Source organism: Solanum dulcamara, chromosome 1 (genome assembly GCF_947179165.1).
Source record: "Solanum dulcamara chromosome 1, daSolDulc1.2, whole genome shotgun sequence".
Classification (NCBI taxonomy): Eukaryota; Viridiplantae; Streptophyta; class Magnoliopsida; order Solanales; family Solanaceae; genus Solanum; species Solanum dulcamara.
Window position 1 is genome coordinate 47,247,490 of NC_077237.1, and position 25,139 is coordinate 47,272,628.

At 38.5% G+C, this 25,139-nt stretch overlaps 1 protein-coding gene across 4 annotated transcripts in view; it reads left to right on the forward strand.

Moving 5' to 3' along the window:
- Positions 1-3,631: 3,631 nt before the first annotated feature.
- The window catches only part of LOC129881410 (probable RNA-binding protein ARP1), a 29,009-nt gene continuing 7,501 nt past the window's right edge, over positions 3,632-25,139 (forward strand). For 2 of the 4 annotated variants that reach the window (XM_055955754.1, XM_055955791.1), the window contains exon 1: positions 3,632-3,948. Coding sequence is in view for 2 of the 4 variants with exons in the window: in XM_055955651.1 (XP_055811626.1) it covers positions 4,474-4,593 (120 nt within the window). In the remaining 2 variants the exon portion in view is untranslated. Of the gene's footprint in view, positions 3,949-3,986; positions 4,594-25,139 lie in introns of those variants that run through there. The other 2 variants (XM_055955651.1, XM_055955707.1) reach the window with 2 other exon arrangements.

The following is a 25,139-nucleotide window of genomic DNA, read 5'->3' on the forward strand; positions in this document are numbered from 1 at the left end:
AGATAGTTTGACTACATGGAGTTTTTTTGTCTATAATATCATATAGAGGTGCTCAGTTCACTGCCTAGTTCTAGAAGTCATTCTAGAAAGGTTCTAGCTCAAACGTAAATCTTATACCACTTTTCATTGACTTCAAAGGTAATTGGGATGATCACTTACCTCTGACTGAATTTGCATAGAATAGAAGTTTTCACTCAATATTCACATGGCCCTTTATGAGGCTCTGTATAGAAGGAGATGTAGATCACCATTAGGTTGGTTTAAAGTTGGTGAAGCCGAGTTGATAAGGACAAAATTAGTTCATCAAGCTTTGGAGAAGGTGAAGATCATCCAAGAGAGGTTGAGAATCACGTAAAGTCATCAAAATTCGTACACTGATGTTAGGATAAGAGACCTAGATTTTGAGGTGAATGATTGAGTGTATTTAAAAATTTCACCTATGAATGGTGTTATGAGTTTCAGGAAGAAAGTCCAATTTTTGTTGAAGTTCCTACGAGACGGCCACTACGATCCTTAGAAGTTCCTACGGACTGTAGTGAGGGCCCATAGACGGCAAAGAAAAAATTTAATGATGGGTATTTTTATCTTTTTCCAACTTTTCCAAACTTAAAACCTTATATTTTGGGAATAATTTAGGTCCCTCATCAATTCCCTACGTGCTTTTAGCCCTCAATAACACTTAGAATATTCAGAGAAAGGATTGAAGAGGAGAAAAGCTAGGGTTCGAGAGTTCCAACCAAGTTCTTCGAATTTCGCATATAACAACGATCTTGTAGGTATGTATGGCTATTCATAGTGTTGGAATGAGTTTGACCTCGCACCCTTCATCTCAATTTCATAATTGAAGAGTTCAATCTTGTGTTTCAATCCCCATTAAGTTGAGTTTTTAAGTTAGTTATGAAATCTGTTATTGAGTTCACGGTGTATTTAATCCTATTGTGATTATTTTCCATACTTCGGGTTCTTAAATTGTTGTTAATGTTTACATTCACATGAAACCTAATTGAGTACTTGTAACTACTTATTATTATGCAATATTTGAGTTGGAGTATTAATACCTTGTTATATGTTAATTGAGAAAAAAGTTTTGAGCATGTTATATCCCTTGAGTTTTAAAGCCTTTTACTACTGATTTTGAGCATGAACTTTATTAAATATGCATGATTTTAGAATTTATGCATTTATTTATTTTGAGATGATTTGAGAAATCAAGAGCTATATTTTATACATTTACTGAGTTTGAGAATTATAACTATTTTGAAGAGAATGAAGTAAGTTTGTGAAGAGTTGAGTTAAACTGACTAAAGTCCAACGAGACTAAATGAGTTATGTTTTGAGTACTTACACTCAAGTAAGTATATGAGCACAATAAAATATTTTGGAAGTAGTATTGTGCACCAATTTGGGTAAGAGTTTAGACAACTCAAACCCCATAAACTACATGGTCAGCGTAGAATGGGATCGTCCCTTTGGTTCGGGTGACTCCTCACTTCATTCCCTAATATAGACTTTTATTAAATTTAGGAGATGAGTTTGTGTCCCTTACACTGGAAAGGTATTGGATGACTATGGCAACAACAACAGTTCGGTGTATCACTACAATGCTTAAAGTGGTGGTCGTCGATTAGAGAAACTTCCCAAAAAGTAAACATTATTTTATACTGAGTTGTATTCACTTATTTATATTTTGTAAAGAATTGTCTTATTCTTATATGTGCATGATTTATGTATTTAAGTTATTTCAACATTCATTTCAGTGAGTATTCTTTGAGCCGGTTTCCTCTCAGCTATTTTACATACAGTACATTCCATGTACTGATGTCTTTCGACTCTACATCCTTTTATGATGCAGATATAGGTGTTAGAGATCCTCAATAGATACATCATTGAAGATCAGTTCCTTCCAACTTTTGGGTGAGACCTCGTAGCATACAGAGGAACTTGTTTTTCTCAGTCTCTATTTTTTAGTCTTTTATGATAGCCGTGGAACTATCCCTATACCTATCTAGAGTCATTAGAGACTTCATAGATATAGATAGAGTGTGGAGTTTGTTTCAGTTTTATTGAGTTTATGTTTTAAATAACCTTTACTTATTCAGAGTATATGAGACTTATTTTGAGAAGTATTAATTATATTCTTTTGCATTCTCATCTGAGTTAACTTTTCTATTGAGTTGAGTCTTCCGCTGAGTAAGTTAGCTAGGTCAAGGGTTCTCTTTTGACCGATAATGATTTTCGAATGCCATTCACGTCTACAGTGTATGCTCAGAGCCTGACATAATGCAATCCTAAAAAAATCTTTTTGATTTATTAAAATTATCCTCGGGAAAACTTTTTAGAGTGTCGAGAAAGTTATTCAATGTTATCATAATAAAAGATACAAACTACTACCCAATCAACACTAGCTTGCTACCTTTGTGAGGGTCTTAATTTACATAGAACACGCTGACTAAATTTATGTTGCATTCTCCTAGGTCATTGAAGATGTAATCCATCCAAAGGTGTGAAATTGTACAAGTATATGTGAGAATTTCGCTGCAAGGCTCTCACTCTAAATTCACTCATCGGGGTGGTACTTTGCCTCTTTATTTTACTTGAACCATTTCTTACCTTCTTCTTGATCCATCTCAAACCAATCTTTCTCGCGGGCTCACCATAGGTGGACAATGCTAGCTTTACTTGAGAAATTTGTCCCGTGTTGGACCTCTTTTGGCTCTGACTAGTGGAGGCTTCTTTTATTTTACCTTTCCTTTGGTGTCCTTATGCATATAAAACATAAAATGAATATTATCCAGGATGGCTAGCAAGATTAAATTTGCAAAGGGTTGGAACCACCCCATACTTAATTTACAACTAGGATGCAAGTCTTCATGTTAGGGTACTTAGACTTCCCCTACAAAATCAGATCATTGACTAGATACAACTTCATAATAAGCATGTCAATTTCACGTGGTTCAACATCACTATTCAACCATATCATATCAAGCATATTAGTAATTCGATTAAGGATCCTAAGAATCTTCACATTGTAGATTTCGAGTTCATCATAGTGCTAGGGACATTTCATGCACAATTTGACGGGCTACTAATTCATTTTTCATGGTAAAGTTCACATTCAAGTAGAAACCCACATTTCAAACATACAATGTATATTCAATCCCTAAAACTTCCTCATTTCACATATTCCAAGAAATTTTAGCACGATGTAGTACAATTTACACTTCGAGTCATAGATTTTATTCAACCCAACCATAGTTGATTTGAAAATAAACATGCCCATTACTAATTTTTGCATCATCATTTTTGACCTAGGGCAATGAGGAAAAGGGTTTGTACGAAGTATTCATTAAACAACTAAGTGTATAAGCTATAAATTAATGCAGGCTTATTCATTAAACAACTAAGTATACAAGCTATAAATTAATGCAAACTTACTTTAGTGGTTTTTTTATTTTGAATTTTGGGCTTTTATTAATATAATTCAAACAATGTACAATATATCACTACACCATCTCGGGCAAGGCCTAACCCAAAAAAAAATAACCCGACAAACTAAACAGCAGAAAATAGAAAAATTAATTTCCAAGCCCAATCTATTTACCTATCCGGATCATATCATTACATTTGTCCTAGATGCAGGAAATACTATTCTTCATCTGTTTCTTTGTCTTCCTTGCCTCTTTCACCTAAGAATGCTTTTCCCTTGGATTGCTTAGCTCCAGTTCCTCATGCATTGGGTGATCAATACCTGTCCTCGTCTTTATTCAACTACTAATTAAACTACTAGAAGTAGCCCTTCCCATTTTTGCTTTCATTTAACTTTGTATCATGCCTACCTAATCTTTCTTCTTCCTTTTTCAACTGTGTTCCTTAGTGGATAGGGTCTGTGACTTCTTTTTGGTGTTTTTCTGAGGACTTCCATCATGCGGGACTGCTTTATCTCACTAGGTAAGTTTCTTTTTCTTATTCTTATCTTTTTTTCTTTTTTTTCTACCTTTCCATGCTCAATGTTCTTCAAAGTGTAGCTGGTATGGACATAATGTGATGCTCCATCCACCAACTCTTTATAGTGACTAAGCCAGCTCCAGTGCTCCAGTTTTGATCTGACCAAGTCACCCTACCCTTAGTGGTTGGCATAGTGAAAAGAGAAGAATATTTGTAAAAGTGGTGATGTACTTTGTGTGTTCTTGGATAAAAAATAAGGAGAAACAACATAGAGGATGGTGAGAAAAATAAGGATTGAGATTTTAATTTAGTCCACCGAGTAAGGTTGACTGGAATTTACATGAATTTTTTACTAAATCATAGTCAGACACAATGTAGGAACCAACACAGAGGCATGGGTTCACACCGTGGACCCTAAAGTACATTTTTCCTATTTTGTAATCCTTCAAAAATTTTCTCATAGTCATGGTGTGAGGTTCATGCGGGGTAATAGGTCTGTGTTGCATAGCCTTTGATAGTTTGATATTTATGGAGGAGAAAACCCCTAGATTTGTGAAAGGAATCCATCCCTTTGAGGAAGGACGTATAAAGAAAATTGATTTATTGCAATACTGTCGGCCATCTCTTTTTAGAAAGGTTCGAAGAAAGGTGAGTCTGCTTATATTTTTTCCTTGGTCGAATTAAGATGGATATATAGATTAAAGTTCTAAGAAATATTGTAAAGTTGTTGGCATAGTTCAAAGACGTGATGCTACTAGAACTGCCTAAAGATTTGCCTCTAAGAAAGGAAATTGATCATAGTATTGAACTTACTCTTAGATTGTGTCACCTGCATAATTTCTTTACTGCATGTCTCCATTAGAGTTTACTAAACTTCGCAAGCAATCATTTGAGTTTCTTAAGGCTAGAATAATTCAGCCTTTAAAGGCTCCATCTAACACAACCATCCTGTTTCAGAAGAACCAAGATGACAGTCTGAGGATATGTGTTGACTACGAGGTGATGAAAGTTACAGTAAAGAATAAGTACCTAGTGTCTCTTATTCAAGACTTGCTAGATAGGTTATCAAATGCTAGTTTATTTTCTGAGTTAGCTTTGAGGTTTGGCTATTAGCAGGTTCTAATAAAGGAGGTGGATATCCCAAACACCACATGTGTAAATAGATATGGTACATATGAATTCCTTGTAATATTATTTGGGTTGACTAATACTCCGATTACTTTCAGCAATTTAATGAACAATGTCCTTTATGAGTATCTTGATGACATCATAGTTATATATTTAGATGATATAGTCATATATGGTAGGACGCTAGAAGATCATCTGCTGTATTTGAGAAAATATCACGCTCCGAGCCTACACCATGGGCGTGGCCAGCACTCAAAAATCATTGTTAGTCTTAAGCGAATCATTGACCTGGCTAACTCTCTCAGCGAAAGACTCAACTAATGATAAGTTAACTTAGATGGCCATGTATAAGACACCAACATAATTATTTAAATAATATCACCAAAAAAAACTCTGAATAAAGTGTAACTCAATGTCTCAACTCCATAATTAAAATAGTTTTAAAAAAACTCTGAAAAGAATCATCCTGATCAACTCTGACTCAGTATAAGAATCTTCTAACTATCTATTAAAAAGGTGCTGAGATAAGCCCATGACTACCTCAAGAACTACTAAATAAGTTTAGAACAACTGTTAAAGAAGGAGCTCCTTTGAATACAAAGAGGTCTCACCAAATGTTGGAAGAAAACAATCTTAAACAATGCACATGTTGAGAATCTCTAACACTTGTATCTACATCATAAAATGATGCAGGTCGAATGACGTCAGTACATGGAATGTAAGGTATGTAAAATGACATGGAAGGAAACTTACTCTGGATTGCTCAAATAAAATAAGTACCGAAATGACTCAACTCAAAGTAAAGCATGCAAATATAAAATAAGACGATGCCTTACTAAATATAAGAAATGGAATGCAATTCATTATGAAAAATATTATTATTTACTCTTTGGGGAGTTTCTCTAACCGATAAATATCATTTATGAGCTAGTGATTATACAATGAGTTATTGTTGTTGCCACAGTCGTCCAATACCTTGTTAGGGCAAAAGATGCAACTCATCTCATGGATCCATATAAAATACCTCAATGAGGCTGAGGAATCATCCGAATTAATGGTCACGATTCTATCCTACACTGACTACATAGTTTATGGAACTTGAATTATCTGAAATCTTACCCAAATCGGTACTCACTACTACTTCCAAAATATATTAATAACATCATACTCAGGTGAGTTAAAATACTCATAATTTAACTTATTTAGTCTCATTGGACTTTATTCAATTTAACTTAGCTTTTCTCAAACTCATTGTACTCTCTTTAAAAATAGTATACTACTCAAACTTGGTAAATGTATAAAAATATATCTTTCGTTTTCTCATCTCAACCTCAAAATGAACGTATACAACTTTTAGTTCAATAGTCTCAAAAATAATCATGCTTAAATTCTTTTCTCAATTTAATGCATAAAAATATATCAATGCTTTAACTCAAATAATATATAATGAAATTAATAAACATCAACTCGATAAGGGTTCATGTGAATGTAAGCATGAATGATAAATTTGAAAATTATATATATATATATATGGGACTCAACGAAGAAGGTCAAGCTTGTTTGAAACTTAAAGACTTAGGACTAACACAAAACTTGAAAATTTAACGATAAAATTTAGATGTAGGGCTCTTGGACGAACTCAATCTAACACTATGAATAGTTTTACATATTTGGAAGAATAAAGTTCTTGAAGAAACTTAAGAATCTTGAAGTTCACTCTTGAATCCTAGCTTTTTTCCACTCCAATTCTTGCTCTCAAAATAACCTAAGTGTTAATGAGAGAAAAGGCACTAGGGTACTGATAATAGGCATAAATAATTCCAAAATGTCAGGGTTTTATTTAGAAAAAGATCAAACTAACCTTCATTTAAACCTGTCACTAGGCGTCTATGGGCCCTAGACCCAGGGTCATGCGAAGAGGGGTCTAAGGATCCCTCTGAAGTTGGATCTAAGGACCCTTTTATGGGTCATAGACTATTCTATGAGTCATTGATGGGTTTATCATGCATGATAAGTTTTCTAAGTCTTTGAATCTCTTTCACAACTATCTCCTATGATCCATAGGTGCTTCTATGGGCTGTAGAAGTCACTCGTAGGAGAGTCTAAGAAAACTCAATATTTTTGAAGTGTGGAAAGGAACTACGAGTCCTACCTATGGCTTGTTGGACTTCGTACGGGTCATAGGATCTCACTCGTGGTCACTGGACAGTGTTTTTCTTAGCTTCCTTCTGAAAATTTTCTAAGGAGTCTGAGCTAGGATACTTTTAGATGTTATTGAAAAGTGTCGCAACGTCCTTCATAATTTCAACTCTATGTCAAAATAGAGAAGTGTGAATTTTCTAGTCGTGAGATTAAATTTTGAGGCCACTTGGTGAGAAGAAATCAGGTGCACATCGATCCAAAAAGGTGCATGTTATTATTGATTGGAGTCCCCTAGTGGGGTGAAGAAATTGAGGTTGTTTTTTAAATTCTCAAATTACTATCAAAAGCTTATAGAAGGCAATTCGAAGATAGCTTCCCCATTGACAAATTTGTTTGAAGAATAATGTTAAATAGGATTATCGAAATCGAGTGACAAGCTTTCAAGTCATTGAAGAAGGCCATTGCTTCTAAACCAATACTACAGTTTCCTAACTTTTATATACCATTTAAAGTGCACACCTATTCTTTTGATAATGGTTGGCAGTATGCTGGTGCAAGATGATTATTTTGTTGTGTTTGAGAGTAGAAAGTTAAATTCCTTCATAGCAAAGGTATTTTTCTCATGATAAGAAGATGATTGTTGTGCTCTATTTCTTTAATCTAGAGGGTGTATCTACTGAGATGAAGTTTGTTCTCAAAACAGACAATGTGATCAATACATACTTCAAAGCTCAAGAGAAATTGAGTTCGAAGCAAGCTAGATGGCAGGAAATACTTATAGAGTATGACTTGATGTGAATACATAAACTAGATAATCAAAATTAAATTGTTGATGCATTGAGTCGCAAATAGATATTTGTTGCAGTTTATGCACTTATTAGACATAAATGTGCTTTTCATGATAAAATTAAAGTTAGTTCTACATAAATTTCATTATATGTGAAATTAATTGATCAAGTGAAAGAGGTGACTACTAGACGATATTGGATCAAGGATGATCTGCTGCATTTTAAGAGGAGAGAGGGGGGGTCGTTGTTCCTCAAAATGATGGATGGCATAGAAAACTCTTCAAATGATGCATGCTATTATTTATGTTGGACATCCAAGTGTCAAAAGGATGATCATATTACTGTCCCAAAACTATTTTTGGGTGAAGATAAAAGATGACAGTGGGTCATATGTATAGTCCTATCTTTTGTGTCAACTTAAAAAGACTGAACAAAAGAAGGAATCTGGATTATTATGGCCTGGGCTTGTGCTTTGATGGATTTTATTAGAGAATTTTTAAGAGTGGATGACAAAGCGTCAATCATGGTGGTGGTTGATAAGATATCAAAATATGGTATTTTCATTATTGCTATGACTTTATGCTCTTCTGAAATAGCTATTAAGTTTTTCTACAAGTATGTAGTGAAGAATTATGGTGTTCCACTTGATATTATAAGTGATCCGCATGCAAGATTTACTGTTCAGATTTGGACTACTTTGTTTAGGATAATAGTTATTGATTTGAAGTTCTCAATGGTAAATCACCCATAAACGGATGTACAAACTGAACGGATCAATCATCTACTTTAAGAATATTTGAGGCACTATATGACTACAAGTTATATGAATTGCTACTTATAGATATGCACAAGACAATCAAGAGTTGCCAGATGAAGCACAAAACAGCTTGGGAAGGATAGTAAAACAAATGAAGAAGTATGCTGACAAACATCGGTGTGCTTTGAAATTCCAGGATGGGATGAATTATTGTTAAATCTTTCTCTACAAACTGGAAAAAAATCAGCAGTAAGACAATTCATCGTGGGTTAATTTTTATGGACCTTGCAAAGTTATACAAAAAGTGGGTGAAGTTGTTTACTGGTTGAACCTGTCAGAAAGATTAAAGATTCACCATATATTTCATGTGATTTTTCTAAAGATTTTTTCATGAGGATCCAACAAGTTCATCAACCACATGTGCTCCTCTTATTATGTGGAAGCAGTTTGAGAAAAATCTTGCGAGGATTTTAGATCACATGACTTTGGGTCATAGCAAAAAAAATCGACAAATAAAGTTTCTGATTTAATGGAAGGGAAGACAAATATGCGACGCAACTTGGGAAAAAGAATCATCATTATGACAGTTTGAAGATGAGATCAAGGCTTAGATTCTACTATATCAAGGATGATGAGCTTATCTAGTAGGGAAAGTTTGTTAGACACTTAACTTAATGGTTCAAGTGACTCGGGCTTATCTAGGAGCTTACATGATAAATCTATACAAGAACCAATAACTCCGTTTAAGATCAATTATTGAGAAAAAACCTTGGCATCAGTGTGACTAAGGTATTCAAGGCAAGATGTGCATGCTAAGACATTACAATGGTTGGGAAAGGTTAAGATAAAACTGTGGTCATGGTATGATCTTAGCTAAGACAAGTTTGTGGCAAAGTATTTGGAAAGGAAGATGACTCACGAGACTAGACCAAATAAATATTTGTGGGTAAAGTGTGAAGTTGTGCACCAGAATGAGCATTACGTGCCAGATTTGAAAGTTTTCCGCTCCTACCTCGCACATACATGGGCAGTTGGGTAATTTCTTATTTCTAGCCATTTGTGGCATTGTTAGCAATTTAGATAGGATTTTGTAATTCAAATATGATTTGTGCCTAATAGTTAAGGATGTTAATTGGATAAGACAAGATATGTGTCTAGCATGTGACAAGGGGTTGTGGCCTATTTATTGGTGCAGGATAGTTTCGGCTTATGGTCAATTTTATAAGGCTGAAAGTTTATGTGAGTTTTTATGGCACGCGTTTAATACAAAGTTGGGAAGCGATTTTTGTACATGCCTTATGTTGTGATTTTGTATGCTTTTCTATATCTATAATAGTCTCAAGGAATCACATAACGATTTTTGATAACATGGTGACCTCAATGGTCTATATAATGATTGTTATATATGTTTTGAATTGTTGGGTTGGCTAAGATTATTGTGCTTTTATATATACTTTTTGAATTGTTGTGTTGGCTAAGATTATTGTGCTTAAGGATTCTGGATTATGTCCTTTCCAGCCAGGGCTTTGATCACCAAATTATATTTGTTAATCCTAGTTAAGTATATATGTGAAATAAAGTCCCTAATGATGATACAAACTTATCCTAGGGGTGGAATGACATTTCATAAGTACAAGAGAACTAGCTATTCATCGATTCAAGATAATAAATTTTGAAGTGTTATTTGTATTAAAATCCACCAGTGGTGTAGTGCATGTCATACAGTTCACTCACGTACATGATAAATGCTTTCACTTTTTGCTTCACCGAGTGAGCTTCTAACATCGCATTGGGCAAAATTTTGGGAATTTTATCCATCTTTTATTCATACTTAGTGTCATGATCCGACCTAGGACCTAGTTGTAACACGGTGATCGAAAACCTCGAAGGGCTCCAAATAACCCTCTTGACATGTTATAAGCATACATAAGGCAAAGTAAGTGCAAAAAAAACTAAGAAAGAGTGTAAAACATGATCATAGAAGAAATGTAAGGTCGACTACATAGACTCCATAACATAGGTCCAACAATTGCATTGAGTACATAAGAAGGGTGTGGGCTAAGACATGTCCCTAGCTCACCCTCAAAATAAAATATAACTAGTTTTTGAAAGAAAACAACTCATATTCGCCCTCAATAGATGTAGACTCACTAAGAACTTCGCTAGATAAAATTTTTACTAGACACGTGTGGGAATGTGATCCCCAAACCCTACAGTATGAGACAATGTAGGAAATACTATGCGTTAGTACATTTGAATGTACTAAGTATCAGTGTATGACATGCAATATAAATCATAAAATGCAATGATCAATCAATATACATAATAAGGGAGAATAATTAAATTCATGAGGAAACCTTATTGATCAAAGCACTTGAAAGACATGGTTAATACATAAAGATCGTAAAGAATAGATACATATGTGGGATAGAACCATAACCGATAAAAAGACCATGCTAGCTATAACATGGAATCCCGATGTCTTTCCATACAATGAAAGAAAGAAGAATCTACTTACCAAGGCAGACTCTACCCCGCTAGGTGGGTCATGTACATACGCTATATGTGGATACACTAGTTAATCCACTAAGGAAACCTACGGTGGCACATAATTTAAGGGACTTGAGTCTACTACTAGGGCTTTTGGTAGGGCCTCCACCTCAATATTCGTTTGGTATTAAGTCAAATCCCATGGAATACATAACATAGTAATCATACTTAAAATATATCATAAACTTGTTCATAAACATCATAATTCATAGAATAGCTTGTTTCATAACATAATTGCAATGTGAGTACTGGTGTTTCATCATTATAAATCATACTTTCATAATTCATATCATTAGGTTCCTAGGTCACCACATAGGCCCCTAAGTCACCTTTCTTTATGCTTGCATGTAATTCATAGCTTGAACATAATTGTAATCCTTGATGATAATTCATACTTGAATTTAGCGTAAAACTCATATACATAGATAATTTGGATAAAATCCATAAGAACACTTGAAATTATTTAATTCATAATCATACTTCATAATATCATCATTGAAAATAACTTCGCGCATGGGCATTCGTAATTCAAATTAAAATTATGCAATTCATGTATAAGCATACTTATAGTGATTAAAAGCATAATCAAAACAACCCAATGTAATTCATAACACTAGGGTTCCAAACCCAATTGAAATTCGTGAGATTTTGAATAAAAATCTTAGGACTCCATGAGTGAAAGGAACCCATGGATCAATCCCCACATACCTTGATTAAATTTGACTTTCGAATTGAAAACAGTAAACTTGTTCTTGAAGAAACCCTAGAAAACTTGATGAAGAAGATGAACTCTTGAAGTAATCCTTGAGAGAGAAGTCTTAATATTAATTGGGAGTTAGTGAGGGAAAAGAAAGGTTTAGGAGTATTTAGGATAATTTTGTAATGAATCTAGTCCCAAAAACATCCACATGCATTAATGAAAGAATAGAAAACTAAATGAATTACCCTTCATTTAATTGGAAGGACTCACCACGAAGAATCCATAACAGTCCATAATGCTCATCACAACCCGTGGTGGTGTCCATGATGTTAGACATGGAATTGAAATCCCGAGAGTTGCAGAGAAGATTTTTAGGACCTCCTCCACAGGATACTTCATGGTTCGTGGAGGTCATCGCGGTTTGTAAATCATGGGCATGGTGAAGGTCCTACAGGGTGGTCTGCAGGAGTGACCACCACAAAATCTACCATGGTTCGTGAAGAGCTACACGGTTTGTGGTAGTGAGGCATGGTCCTAGCCTTGGAATAATTTTCTAAGGTCTCAGGGGAGGGGTCACCACGGAGGGCATCACAGCCCATGGTCCCTTCCTTCAATCTTGACCTTCTAAACCACTCCTATGGTGGCTCACCACGAGGCTTTATATGGACCACGACCATGATAGCCTTCTGTGGTCATCACCTTGTGCTGAAAATTACAGGTTTCAGAAATTACATGTTTTGATCCTTTTTTCCGACTTTCCAAATACCAGGGTCTTACAAATCTCCTCCTTGGGAACATTCGTCCTTGAATGAGATTCAAGCTAGTATGAATGAAATAGGAAGGAATATAACAGCCCAACATGAATGTAAAACATCTTGATAATGCATAAATTATGAAATCTTTAATCTCAAGCAAAAACATAACTTTAAAACTCATTTCATGAACATGAATGTATATGAAACCATGAATACAACTAAAATGCATAATTTGGGCTGGTTGGATCATGAAGGAGCTAAGTAACTCAACTAGGCACGAAAGGAAAGAGATGAGGATATTGGGACATCATTTCGGCTTCACTCTCCCATGTAGCACCCTCAATCTCTTGATTCCTCCATAACACTTTAACTGAAGCTATTTCTTTATTTCTTAACTTTCTAACTTACTGATCCAAGATCTCAACCAGAACCTCTTCATAAGAAAGTTTCTCCTTATCCTCCATTTTTTCCAATGGCACAATGGAGCTAGGATCACAAATAACTTCCTTAATAGTGACACATGGAACATCGGATGCACCGATGCCAAATCAAAAGGCAAATCCAACTCATAAGCCACTTTACCAATTCGCCTCATAATATGATATGGGCCAACATAGCAGGGACTTAACTTTCCTTTATTATCAAAACACATCACACTCTTCATGGGTGAAATTTTTAAGTAAACCCAATCATTAACTTCAAATTCAAGTTCCCTTCTCCTTATATCCAAATAGGATTTTTGCTGGCTTTGGGCCATTTTCAATCTTTCTCTAATGAGTCTAACTTTCTCCATAGCCTCAAATACCAACTCGGGTCTTATCAAAGCAACTTTACCTACCTCAAACCAACCGATAGGGGATCTATACTGCCTATACTACAAAGCTTCGAATGGAGCCATCTCAATGCTAGAGTGAAACCTGTTATTATAAGCAAACTCTAGTAATGACAAATGATCATCCCAATTCCCTTTATAATCAATGATACATTCTCTCAACATATCCTCTAATGTCTGAATGATACATTTGGTCTAACCATCTATTTGTGGGTGAAAGGCTGAACTTAGCTTCACTTGGGTACCAAGACTCTTTTAGAAAGACCTCCAAAACTGAGATGTAAATTGAGTACCTCGATTAGAAAAAATAGATAATGGAACACTATAAAGCTTTATCAACTCTCGAATATACAATCTAGCATAGTCCTCGGTTGAATATGAAGTATTAACTGGGAGAAAATAAGCCGACTTAGTTATTCGGTCAACAATCACCCAAATAGAGTCACATTGGCTATGAGTATAAGGCAAACCTGTAACGAAGTCCATACTAAGGGCTTCCCACTTCCAAGTAGGAATCTCAATGTCTTGAGCCAAACCTCCTAATTTTTGATGCTCAACTTTCACTTGTTGACAATTGGGACAGTTTTGTCACGCCCCCAGAGGGTACCCTAGACGTAACCGGCACTCGAAGGCCATTTCTGATCTCCGAGCGAACCACCTGGTCCAGTCACTCATTTATTTATTCACATTTACTTAGCGGAAACTCAATTAATGAAATACTATTCACAATATGAGGGCCGAAGGCCAAGCATTCATCAGCTCAACAATAAAAATAATAAGACTCCTCGAATTAACTACTCAACCTCCCCACACTCCAGTCTATGAAGCCTCTATCCAAGTCTAAAAGGTGTCAATGACAAGTCCATGGCTACCAATAATCAAAATAAAAGAAATGACAACAAAACTGTACAAGAAGGCACAATATCCTCCGGGAACTAGAAGGACTCACCAACTAGCTGGGAGTGTAAGTGGATCTTCAATGGAGCGCCGGTTGATGATCTCTGGTACCTGTTGCTGCATCATAAAATGATGCAGGCCAAATGGCGTCAGTACATGAAATGTACGAGTATGTAAAATGGCCGGAGGAAACAACATCAAGAAAGCATCAATATCAACTCAGGATATTAACTCATATATATATATATATACATAACAACTCACTCAAATGTCCTAAGTCCAACAAGAATAGTTTAGACAAGACTAACTCATAAGCCACTTAACTCAACTGACTCAAAGCACTATCAAGGCCTAAATGGGAGTTTCTCTTAACCGACAACCATCACCTATGGGCCGGTGATAGTACAACAATCAGATGTTATTGCCACGTCTGTCCATACATTGCTAGGCTATGAACGCCTCCCTAATCATGGATACCATCGATTAGTCAAGTCCTATCATTTCAGGATAGTAAAATGGGAAACATCCGACTTTAACGGTTCGATCCCATGGGAAGAATCCAACTTTAACGGTTCCATCCCTACCTACGTTGGCGGCGTAGTTTCTGGGGTTCGAGTATGGACTATACTCTTGCCCGCTTCGGTGCTCGATACTCCTCCCATGACTCTATGCTCATAAGACTCCCTCCAATCATCTCAAACAAGCCCTCACGGCTAGTCTCATGTGGAACATTTCCCACTCATCAACTCTATCCTCATTCTTAACTCAATTTGTGTCATAATGGCAAGTCTCATTTAGGACCTTGTCCACTCGTCAATTCTATCCTCCAATTAACTCAATCAACTCATATAGACAAGTCTCATTACAACCTTGTCAACTCATCACTCTACCATGATCAAATCTCTCTCAATCACACTATCCGACCAATCTCAATCATATCTTTCAAGAGAAATTTAAAAGCACATTTATAACAAAATATAGATATAAAAAATCATTTACTCTATCCATTTGAGAAATCTTTGAGACTCATCACAACTCAAGACTTTAAAATCAACACTTTATAATAAGCAACACTTCTTAAGAAATTAACATCCTTTATCATGATCCACATAATTAGAACGATCAACAACACATATTTAACAACTCATCTTCATCAACTCATACTCACATAAAGGCTCATTTTTGGAACTTCTTAGCTCAACAACATCGACACACATAGAATCAAATAAGTAGGGGGTGAAGTTCATACAAGCATAAACCATACCAAGAAGCTCTATTTTCATGAACATCTAACCTCAAAGCAAGAGTAGGGCACATGGGTGGACTCGACACATGTTTTAGATAGCCTTACATACCTTAGTGAAGACTTGAAGAAAACCTTGTGGTTGGGTCTTCAATGGAAAACTCAAACCTTGAAGCTCTTGGAACTCTTCTTGTTGGAGAAGGATTTGGAGAGGAAGAAGAAGAGATTGAGGGAGAAGAGGTTTCTAGGGCTTTTAGAGAGAGAGTGGGGGCTGAAGAAATGATCCCAAAATAGTCTAGGGTGATACATATATAATTTGGGGCAATTCCCAAATTGCCTCGTCTCAAAAGTTGTAAAAAATAGGCAAAAATGCACCTAGCGCGATAGTGGCGCGTTGCGCCATTGCAGCGCCAGGCCAATTACGCCTAAAACCTGCACACCTCGCAGTGGCGTGCCGCGCCAAAGACCAAACTACTGAGGCATGTTTCTGGCGTGATAGTGGCGCGTCGCGCCCTTACAGCGCCAAGGCCAAAGTTTCTGAATTCTGGAAAATTGGCCAGAAAAACCCTGCACAACTTTTAGTGGCGCATCGCGCCAAGGACCAAACTACTGAGGCATGTTTGTGGCGCGATAGTGGCGCGTCGCGCCCTTACAGCACCAAGGCCATTTCCCCAGCAGTTGCAACCCAGGCCAAAATGAAATTCCTGCCGTGCTAGCTCGTCTTAGGATCGTCATATCTTTTGACTCCGAACTCCAAAATTTACATTATTGGTGGCGTTGGAAAGAACACTCGACGACCTTTAATTTGATAGGTCGTGGGCCACCCAGATTGACGTTCTTCAAAAGATAGGGTCATTAAAAGTCGACCCTTATACGAACTCATCCTAAACTTAGCTACGATGGATCTTTCGAAGTTAGCTCGGTCCTAGGGGTCCATGGAGACCCCACATCACCCCTAACACTGCTCAGTCCCTCAGAGACTCATCTTAACTCATGAATATACTTCAAGATACTCGGGTTTGACCCCTCCCGAACACAAGAAGGGTCCAAATCTTTGGAAAATTTTTGAGGGGTGTTACATTATCTCCCCCTTGGGATCATTCGTCCTCGAATGATGAGAAATCAAGAATAGAATCGGGGTGCAAATCACAGTCAAAACTCAGTCATTCAATTAGTCAAATTCTCAATCAATTATCAATCAAGACTCAAGAAGGCACAAATGAATTCATGTCAAGGAAATGGTCATTACCTTCAACATTCTCCTCGGTAGGCACGAATAGATGGGGATATTTAGATTTCATGGCTTCCTCCACTTCCCATGTGGCTTCCTCAACAAATTGGTTTCTCCACAGGACTTTGACTGAGGCGACTTCTTTGTTCCTCAATTTGTGAATTTGGTGATCAAGAATTTGGACCGGAACCTCTTCATAGGATAAGCTATCCTTAATTCTAATGCTATCAATGGGGACTACCAACGAGCGATCGCCCAAGCACTTTTTCAACATCGAAACGTAGAATACTGGATGAATAGAGGCTAGCTCTAAAGGCAACTCCAACTCATAAGCAACACTCCCAATCCGCCTCAAGATCTGGTAAGGACCAATATATCGAGGACTATGCTTCCACTTCTTTCCAAACCTCATGACACCCTTCATGGGTGACACTTTCAAATATACCCAATCATCCACCTCAAACTCTAAGTCTCTCCTCATCACATCGATGTAAGATTTTTGGCAGCTTTAGGCTGTCTTTAGCCTCTCTCGAATATCTCGCACCTTCTTCATGGCTTGATGAACAAGGTCAGGCTCAATCAACTCGGCTTCACCAACTTCAAACCACCCAATGGGAGATCTACACCTCCTCCCATACAAAGCTTCATAAGGAGCCATTTGAATGCTTGCATGATAGCTATTATTGTATGCAAACTCTATGAGAGGTAAGTGATCATCCCAATTTCCTTTGAAGTCAAGCACACATGCCCTCAACATATCTTCCAATGTCTGGATGGTGCGCTCTACTTGGCCATCTGTCTGGGGATGGAAGGTTGTACTCAAGTTCACCCTCAAACCTAATCCCTTCTGAAAGGATTTCCAAAATTTGGAAGTTAATTGAGCTCCTCTGTCTTAGATGATAGACAAAGGGACCCCGTGCAATCTGACGACCTCCTGTATATACAACTTTGCATAATTTTCTGCGGTATCAGTAGTCTTAACCGCCAAGAAGTGAGCTGATTTCGTCATTCTATCCACAATCACCCAAATGGAATCATGTTGCTTTCGAGACTTCGGCAAGCCTCTAATAAAGTCCCTGTTGATCATCTCCTACTTCCATTCTGGAATTTCTATGTTTTGGGCTAAACTACATGGCCTTTGATGCTCAACCTTCACCTGTTGGCAATTCGGGCATTTGGAAATGAATTCCGCAATATCTCTCTTCATCCCACTCCACCAATAGATTTCCCTCAAGTCATGGTACATTTTTGTAGAGCCCGGATGAATAGAGTATCTAGAACTATGCGCTTCGGCCATAATCCTTTCTCGAACATCATCGACATCCGGCACACACAATCTATTTTGGTAGCGCAATACACCATCTCCCCCTTTGGTGAAAACAATCACCCCTTGTTTGTGAACAACTTAGTTCAACCGGAGGAGGATGGGATCCTGATCTTGTTTCTCCTTTACCTCTGCTACAAGTAAGGATGTAGCCCCATCTCAAACGTTTACTTTACCTTCATTGTTCTCTTCGAGTTGAACTCCCAATCGAGCTAATCGATGTACCTCCTTCGCCAATTCCCTCTTTCCCTTTTCCATATGGGCAGTGCTACTCATGGGCAACCTGCTAAGAGCATCAGCAACAATATTAGCTTTACCTGGATGGTAGAGGATGCTCATGTCGTAGTCCTTGAGTAGCTCAAGCCATCTTCTTTGCCTCAGGTTGAGTTCCTTCTGGCTGAAGACGTATTGCAAGCTCTTGTGATCGGTGAACATATCAATTTACACTCCATACAAGTAGTGGCGCCAAATTTTAAGCGCAAACACCACCGCTGCCAACTCAAGGTCATGAGTTGGGTAATTTCGCTCATGAACCTTAAGCTGTCTCGAAGCATAGGCTATCACCTTCCCCCTTTGCATTAACACACAACCCAAAACAATTCTGGATGCATCAAAATAGATCACATAACCCTCTGTACCATCGGGCAAGGTTAGAACAGGAGCAGTAGTTAGCTTGGTCTTCAATTTCTAAAAACTCTCCTCACAAGCATCGGACCATTGGAACTTAGCCTTCTTTTGAGTCAGCTTAGTCAATGGTGATGATATGGATGAGAATCCCTCTACAAACCTTCGATAATAGCCAGCCAAACCCAAGAAGCTCCTTATCTTTATCGGGGATGTGGGTCTGGGCCAATTCTTTACTGCCTCAATCTTCTGAGCATCAACCTGAATACCATCTCCAGATACAATGTGGCCTAAGAAGGCTACTGATGCAAGCCAAAATTCACATTTAGAGAACTTTGCATACAATACCTGGTCCCTCAAAGTTTGCAAGACGACTCTAAGATGATGGGCATGCTCCTCCTTATTCTTGGAGTAAACCAGAATATCATCTATGAATACAATCACAAACATATCAAGATATGGTTTGAATGCTCAGTTCATGAGATCCATAAAAGCGGCGGGGGTATTAGTCAACCCAAAAGACATGACCAAAAATTCGAAGTGGCCATAACGAGTTCGGAAAGCAGTCTTCAGAATATCACATTCTCTCACCTTCAACTGGTGGTAACCGGATCTCAAGTCTATCTTTGAGAAACACGTAGCACCCTGAAGTTGATCAAATAAATCATCTATCCTGAGGAGAAGGTATTTGTTCTTTATGGTGGCCTTATTCAGTTGCCTGTAGTCAATACACATTCTAAGAGACCCATCTTTCTTCCGAACAAATAGGAATGGAGCTCCACATGGTGAGACACTAGGCCTAATAAATCCCTTATCTAATAAGTCTTTCAACTGCTCCTTCAACTCTCTCAACTCAGCTGGGGCCATTCTATATGGAGGAATTGAGATAGGTTGGGTATCAGGAAGAATGTCAATCCCAAAGTCAATCTCCTTATCAGAAGGGACTCCAAGCAGATCTTCAGGAAAGACATCCGGAAACTCGTTGACAATCGGAACCGACTCAAGGGATGGAGACTCAATGCTGTCATCTTTCACTTGGAAAATATGATAAACACACCCTTTTGAGAATAGCTTTCTGGCCCTAAGGTATGAAATAAACTTACCCTTAGGCGCAACAAGACTTCCCTTCCACTCTATGACAGCCTCATTCAGAAATTTGAACGTGACAATCTGAGTTCTACAATCAATAGAGGCATAACAGACATAGAGCCAGTCCATGCCAAGGATCACATCAAAATCAACCATGTCCAACTCAACTAGGTCGGCCAAGATATCCCTGTGATGAATTGACACAGTGCAATCTCTATAGACTCTCTCAGCTAAGACAAAATCACAGATAGGAGTGGCCACACAAAAAGGCTCAAGAAGACGTTCAGGAATTTTATTGAATTTACTAGCCACATAAGGAGTCACAAAAGATAGGGTGGCACCCGGATCCATCAATACATAACAATCAAAAGAAGAGACTTGAATCATACCCGTCACGACGTTTGGAGAGTTCTCTTGATCTTGGCGACTACTCATAGCATATAAACGGTTGGTACCTCCGCTGGTGCCTGAAGTAGTGCCCCTCTAATTACCTCTAGCCGGTGGTGCGGTGGCAGAATACTGGACTCTATTTCCCCCTATTGGACACTCCCTCTGAAAATGGCCCATTTGGCCGCATTTATAGCAACCAACCCTTCCCGCTCTGCATTCTCCCAAGTGGAGCCTACCATATTTACTGCATGATGGCTTCCCCCTCGCACCTTGACTTACACTGTCCTGGGATTGAGAACCTTGGGATCTGAAATTCTGATGACTCTGTCCCTGCCGATCATACCTGTTCTGCAGCATAGGTGCGCTGGCGGCAGATGAGGCATGATTGGGAGGCCTCTTCTGGAAGAAGGACTTGTTGCCCTTGCTTTGCCTCAGTTCACCCTCAGGGCCCGCTGATTTTGCCTTCCTGCTCAGGTGCTCCTCTCTGTCTTTTCTTTTCTCATCCTCCACCTGTTGAGCATACACCATTAGTCTCGAAATATCCATGTCCGAGATCAACAATGCTGCTTTGCACTCCTTCTTCACATGCCTCCCTAATCCGAAGACGAACTTCCTCATCTTTGACCTCACATCAGGAATCATTTCTGGAGCATACCTGGACAGCTGGATGAACTTCAGGCCATACTCCTTAACCTTCATTCCCTCCTATTTCAGATTAACAAATTCCTCCACCTTCGCTTCCCTCAATTCTCGAGGAAAGAAGTGGTCAAGAAAAGCTCCCTCAAATTCATCCCACCTAGCAGGTTCAACATCTTCACCTCTACCTTATTCCCATTGGTTATACCAAATGTTTGCCACACCTTTGAGTTGATAGGACACCAACTCAACTCCCTCCATTTCCGTAGCATGCATAGCTTTCAGGATTTTCCACATTTCATCAATAAAGTTTTAGGGATCTTCATCAACCTTAGAACCCGTGAATGCCGGCGGATTCATTCTCAGAAAGTCTCTAATTCTAGTGGCAACAGATGGCTCCTAGGAACTAGAGTTGAGAGTCGGCGAACTCTGATTACCACTTCGGGCAGCCATTAGTTGCGTGAGCATTGTAATTGCCCCTCAAAATTCTTCCTCTGATGTGGGTGCAGGTGGAGTAGCTGGCACTTGGGGTGCCTCCGAGTACCTCACAGGTCAGCCTCTAGCCCTTGCCGGGCATGCCTCGACTAGGGCATCTCGGTGTTATCAACATTCCTCTGGCTAGCAGTATGTTTTGGAGGTATTATCTGTAACGTATAAATGCACGAATTAGAAGAGAAGTTTCACAGAGTTTGACTCCATCGCACGAATTCAGAGTATGAAAGAAGTGAAATAATTCCTAATGTCCTATAGCCTCCTGCTTATAAGTGTGGTGCACAACACACCCATAAGAAAGACTCTACTAGACACGGCTTCATAGACTCCCTAGGACACTTGAACTCTGGGCTCTGATACCATGTTTGTCACGCCCCAGGAGGGTACCCTAGACGTAACCGGCACCCGAAGGCCATTTCTGACCTCTGAGCGAACCACCTAGTCCATTCACTCATTCATTCAATCATATTTTCTTAGTGGGAACTCAATTAATGAAATATTATTCACAATATGAGGGCCGAAGGCCAAGCATTCATCAGCTCAACAACAAAAATAATAAGACTCCATGAATTAACCACTCAACCTCCCCAGACTCCAGTCTATGAAGCCTCTATCCAAGTCTAAAAGGTGCCAATGACAAGTCCATGGCTACCAACAATCAAAATAAAAGAAATGACAACAAAACTGTACAAGAAGGCACAATATCCTCCGGGAACTAGGAGGACTCACCAACTAGCTGGGAGTGTAAGTGAATCTTCAACGGAGTGCCGGTTGATGATCTCTGGTACCTGTCGCTGCATCATAAAATGATGCAGGCCAAATGGCGTCAGTACATGGAATGTACGAGTATGTAAAATGGCCGGAGGAAACAACATCAAGAAAGCATCAATATCAACTCAGGATATTAATTCATATATATTTATACATAATAACTCACTCAAATGTCCTAAGTCCAACAAGAATAGTTTAGACAGGACTAACTCATAAGCCACTTAACTCAACTGACTCGAAGCACTATCAAGGCCTAAATGGGAGTTTCTCTTAACCGACAACCATCACCTATGGGCCGGTGATAGTACAACAATCAGATGTTATTGCCACGTCCGTCCATACCTTGCTAGGGCATGAACGCCTCCCTAATCATGGATACCATCGATTAGTCAAGTCCTATCATTTCAGGACAGTAAAATGGGAAACATCCGACTTTAACGGTTCGATCCCATGGGAAGAATCTGACTTTAACGGTTCCATCCCTACCTACGTTGGCGGCGTAATTTCTGGGGTTCGAGTATGGACTATACTCTTGCCCGCTTTGGTGCTCGATACTCCTCCCATGACTCTATGCTCATAAGACTCCCTCCAATCATCTCAAACAAGCCCTCACGGCTAGTCTCAGTGGAACATTTCCCACTCATCAACTCTATCCTCATTCTTAACTCAATTTGAGTCATAATGGCAAGTCTCATTTAGAACCTTGTCCACTCGTCAAATCTATCCTCCAATTAACTCAATCAACTCATATCGACAAGTCTCATTACAACCTTGTCAACTCATCACTCTACCATGATCAAATCTCTCTCAATCACACTATCCGACCACTCTCAATCATATCTTTCAAGAGAAATTTAAAAGCACATTTATAACAACATATAGATATAACCAATCATTTACTCTATCTGTTTGAGAAATCTTTGAGACTCATCATAACTCAAGACTTTAAAATCAACACTTTATAATAAGCAACACTTCTTAAAAAATTAACATCTTTTATCATGATCCACATAATTAGAACGATCAACAACACATATTTAACAACTCATCTTCATCAACTCATACTCACATAAAGGCTCATTTTAGGAACTTCTTAGCTCAACAACATCGACACACATAGAATCAAATAAGTAGGGGGCGAAGTTCATACAAGCATAAACCATACCAAGAAACTCTATTTTCATGAACATCTAACCTCAAAGCAAGAGTAGGGCACATGAGTGGACTCGACCCATGTTTTAAATAGCCTTACATACCTTAATAAAGACTTGAAGAAAACTTTGTGGTTGGGTCTTCAATGGAAAACTCAAACCTTGAAGCTCTTGGAACTCTTCTTGTTGGAGAAGGATTTGGAGAGAAAGAAGAAGAGAGATAGGGAGAAGAGGTTTCTAGGGCTTTTAGAGAGAGAGTGGGGGCTGAAGAAATGATCCCAAAATAGTCTAGGGTGATACATATATAATTTGGGGCAATTTCCAAATTGCCCCTTCTCAAAAGTTCTGAAATATAGGCAAAAATGCACCTGGAGCGATAGTGGCGCATCGCGCCATTGCAGCGCCAGGCCAATTATGCCTAAAACCTGCATACCTCGCAGTGGCGCGCCGCGCCAAAGACGAAACTACTGAGGCATGTTTCCGGCGCGATAGTGGCGCGTCGCGCCCTTACAGCGCCAAGGCCAAAGTTTCTGAATTCTGGAAAATTGGCCTGAAAAACCCTGCACAACTTTTAGTGGCGCGTCGCACCAAGGACCAAACTACTGAGGCATGTTTCTGGCGCGATAGTGGCGCATCGCGCCCTTACAGCACCAAGGCCATTTCCCCAGCAGTTGCAACCCAAGCCAAAATGAAATTCCTGCCGTGCTAGCTCGTCTTAGGATCATTATATCTTTTGACTCCGAACTCCAAAATTTATGTTTTTGGTGGCGTTGGAAAGAAGACTCGATGACCTTTAATTTGATAGGTCGTGGGCTACCCAGATTGACATTCTTCAAAAGATAGGGTCGTTAAAAGTCGACCCTTATACGAACTCATCCTAAACTTAGCCACGGCAGATCTTTCGGACTTAGCTCGGTCCTAGGAGTCCATGGTGACCCCACATCACCCCTAACACTACTCAGTCCCTTAGAGACTCATCTTAACTCACGAATATATTTCAAGATACTCGGGTTCGACCCCTCCCGAACACAAGAAGGGTCCGAATCTTTGGAAAAATTTTGAGGGGTGTTACAAGTTTGCCATAAATTTTGCAATACCCCTCTTCATGCCATTCCACCAATACACTTTTCTCAAATCTCGATACATGTTTGTGGAACCGAAATGAATAGAATATTGTGAACTATGAGCTTCAGTCAATATCATTTCTTTCAAGCCATCAACATTCGACACATATAATCGACCTTGATATCTTAAATCACCATTCCCCTAGAAGAATGCCTCAATGAAATTTTTGGCAACCACCTTCTTCAATTCAACCAAAATAGAATCACTATTTTGTTTTGCCTTTACATCTGCCAGAAGAGATGACTCGGAACCATGTTGCACAAAAACACCCTCATCTATGGAATCAACCAATCGAACACACAAATGTCTAATTAATGTACATCCCAAACTAGCTCTTTCTTTTCATCCTCAATATGAGCAATATTATTCATAGACAACATACTAAAAGCATTGGAAATCACATTTTCCTTACCCGGATGATATGCACACTCATGTCATAATCCTTCAACAATTCAAGCTATCTCCTTTGTTGAAGATTCAAGTCCTTTTGGGTGAACACATATTGCAAACACTTGTTATTGATGAAAATACCTATATGGACACCATAAATATAGTGTCTCCACAACTTC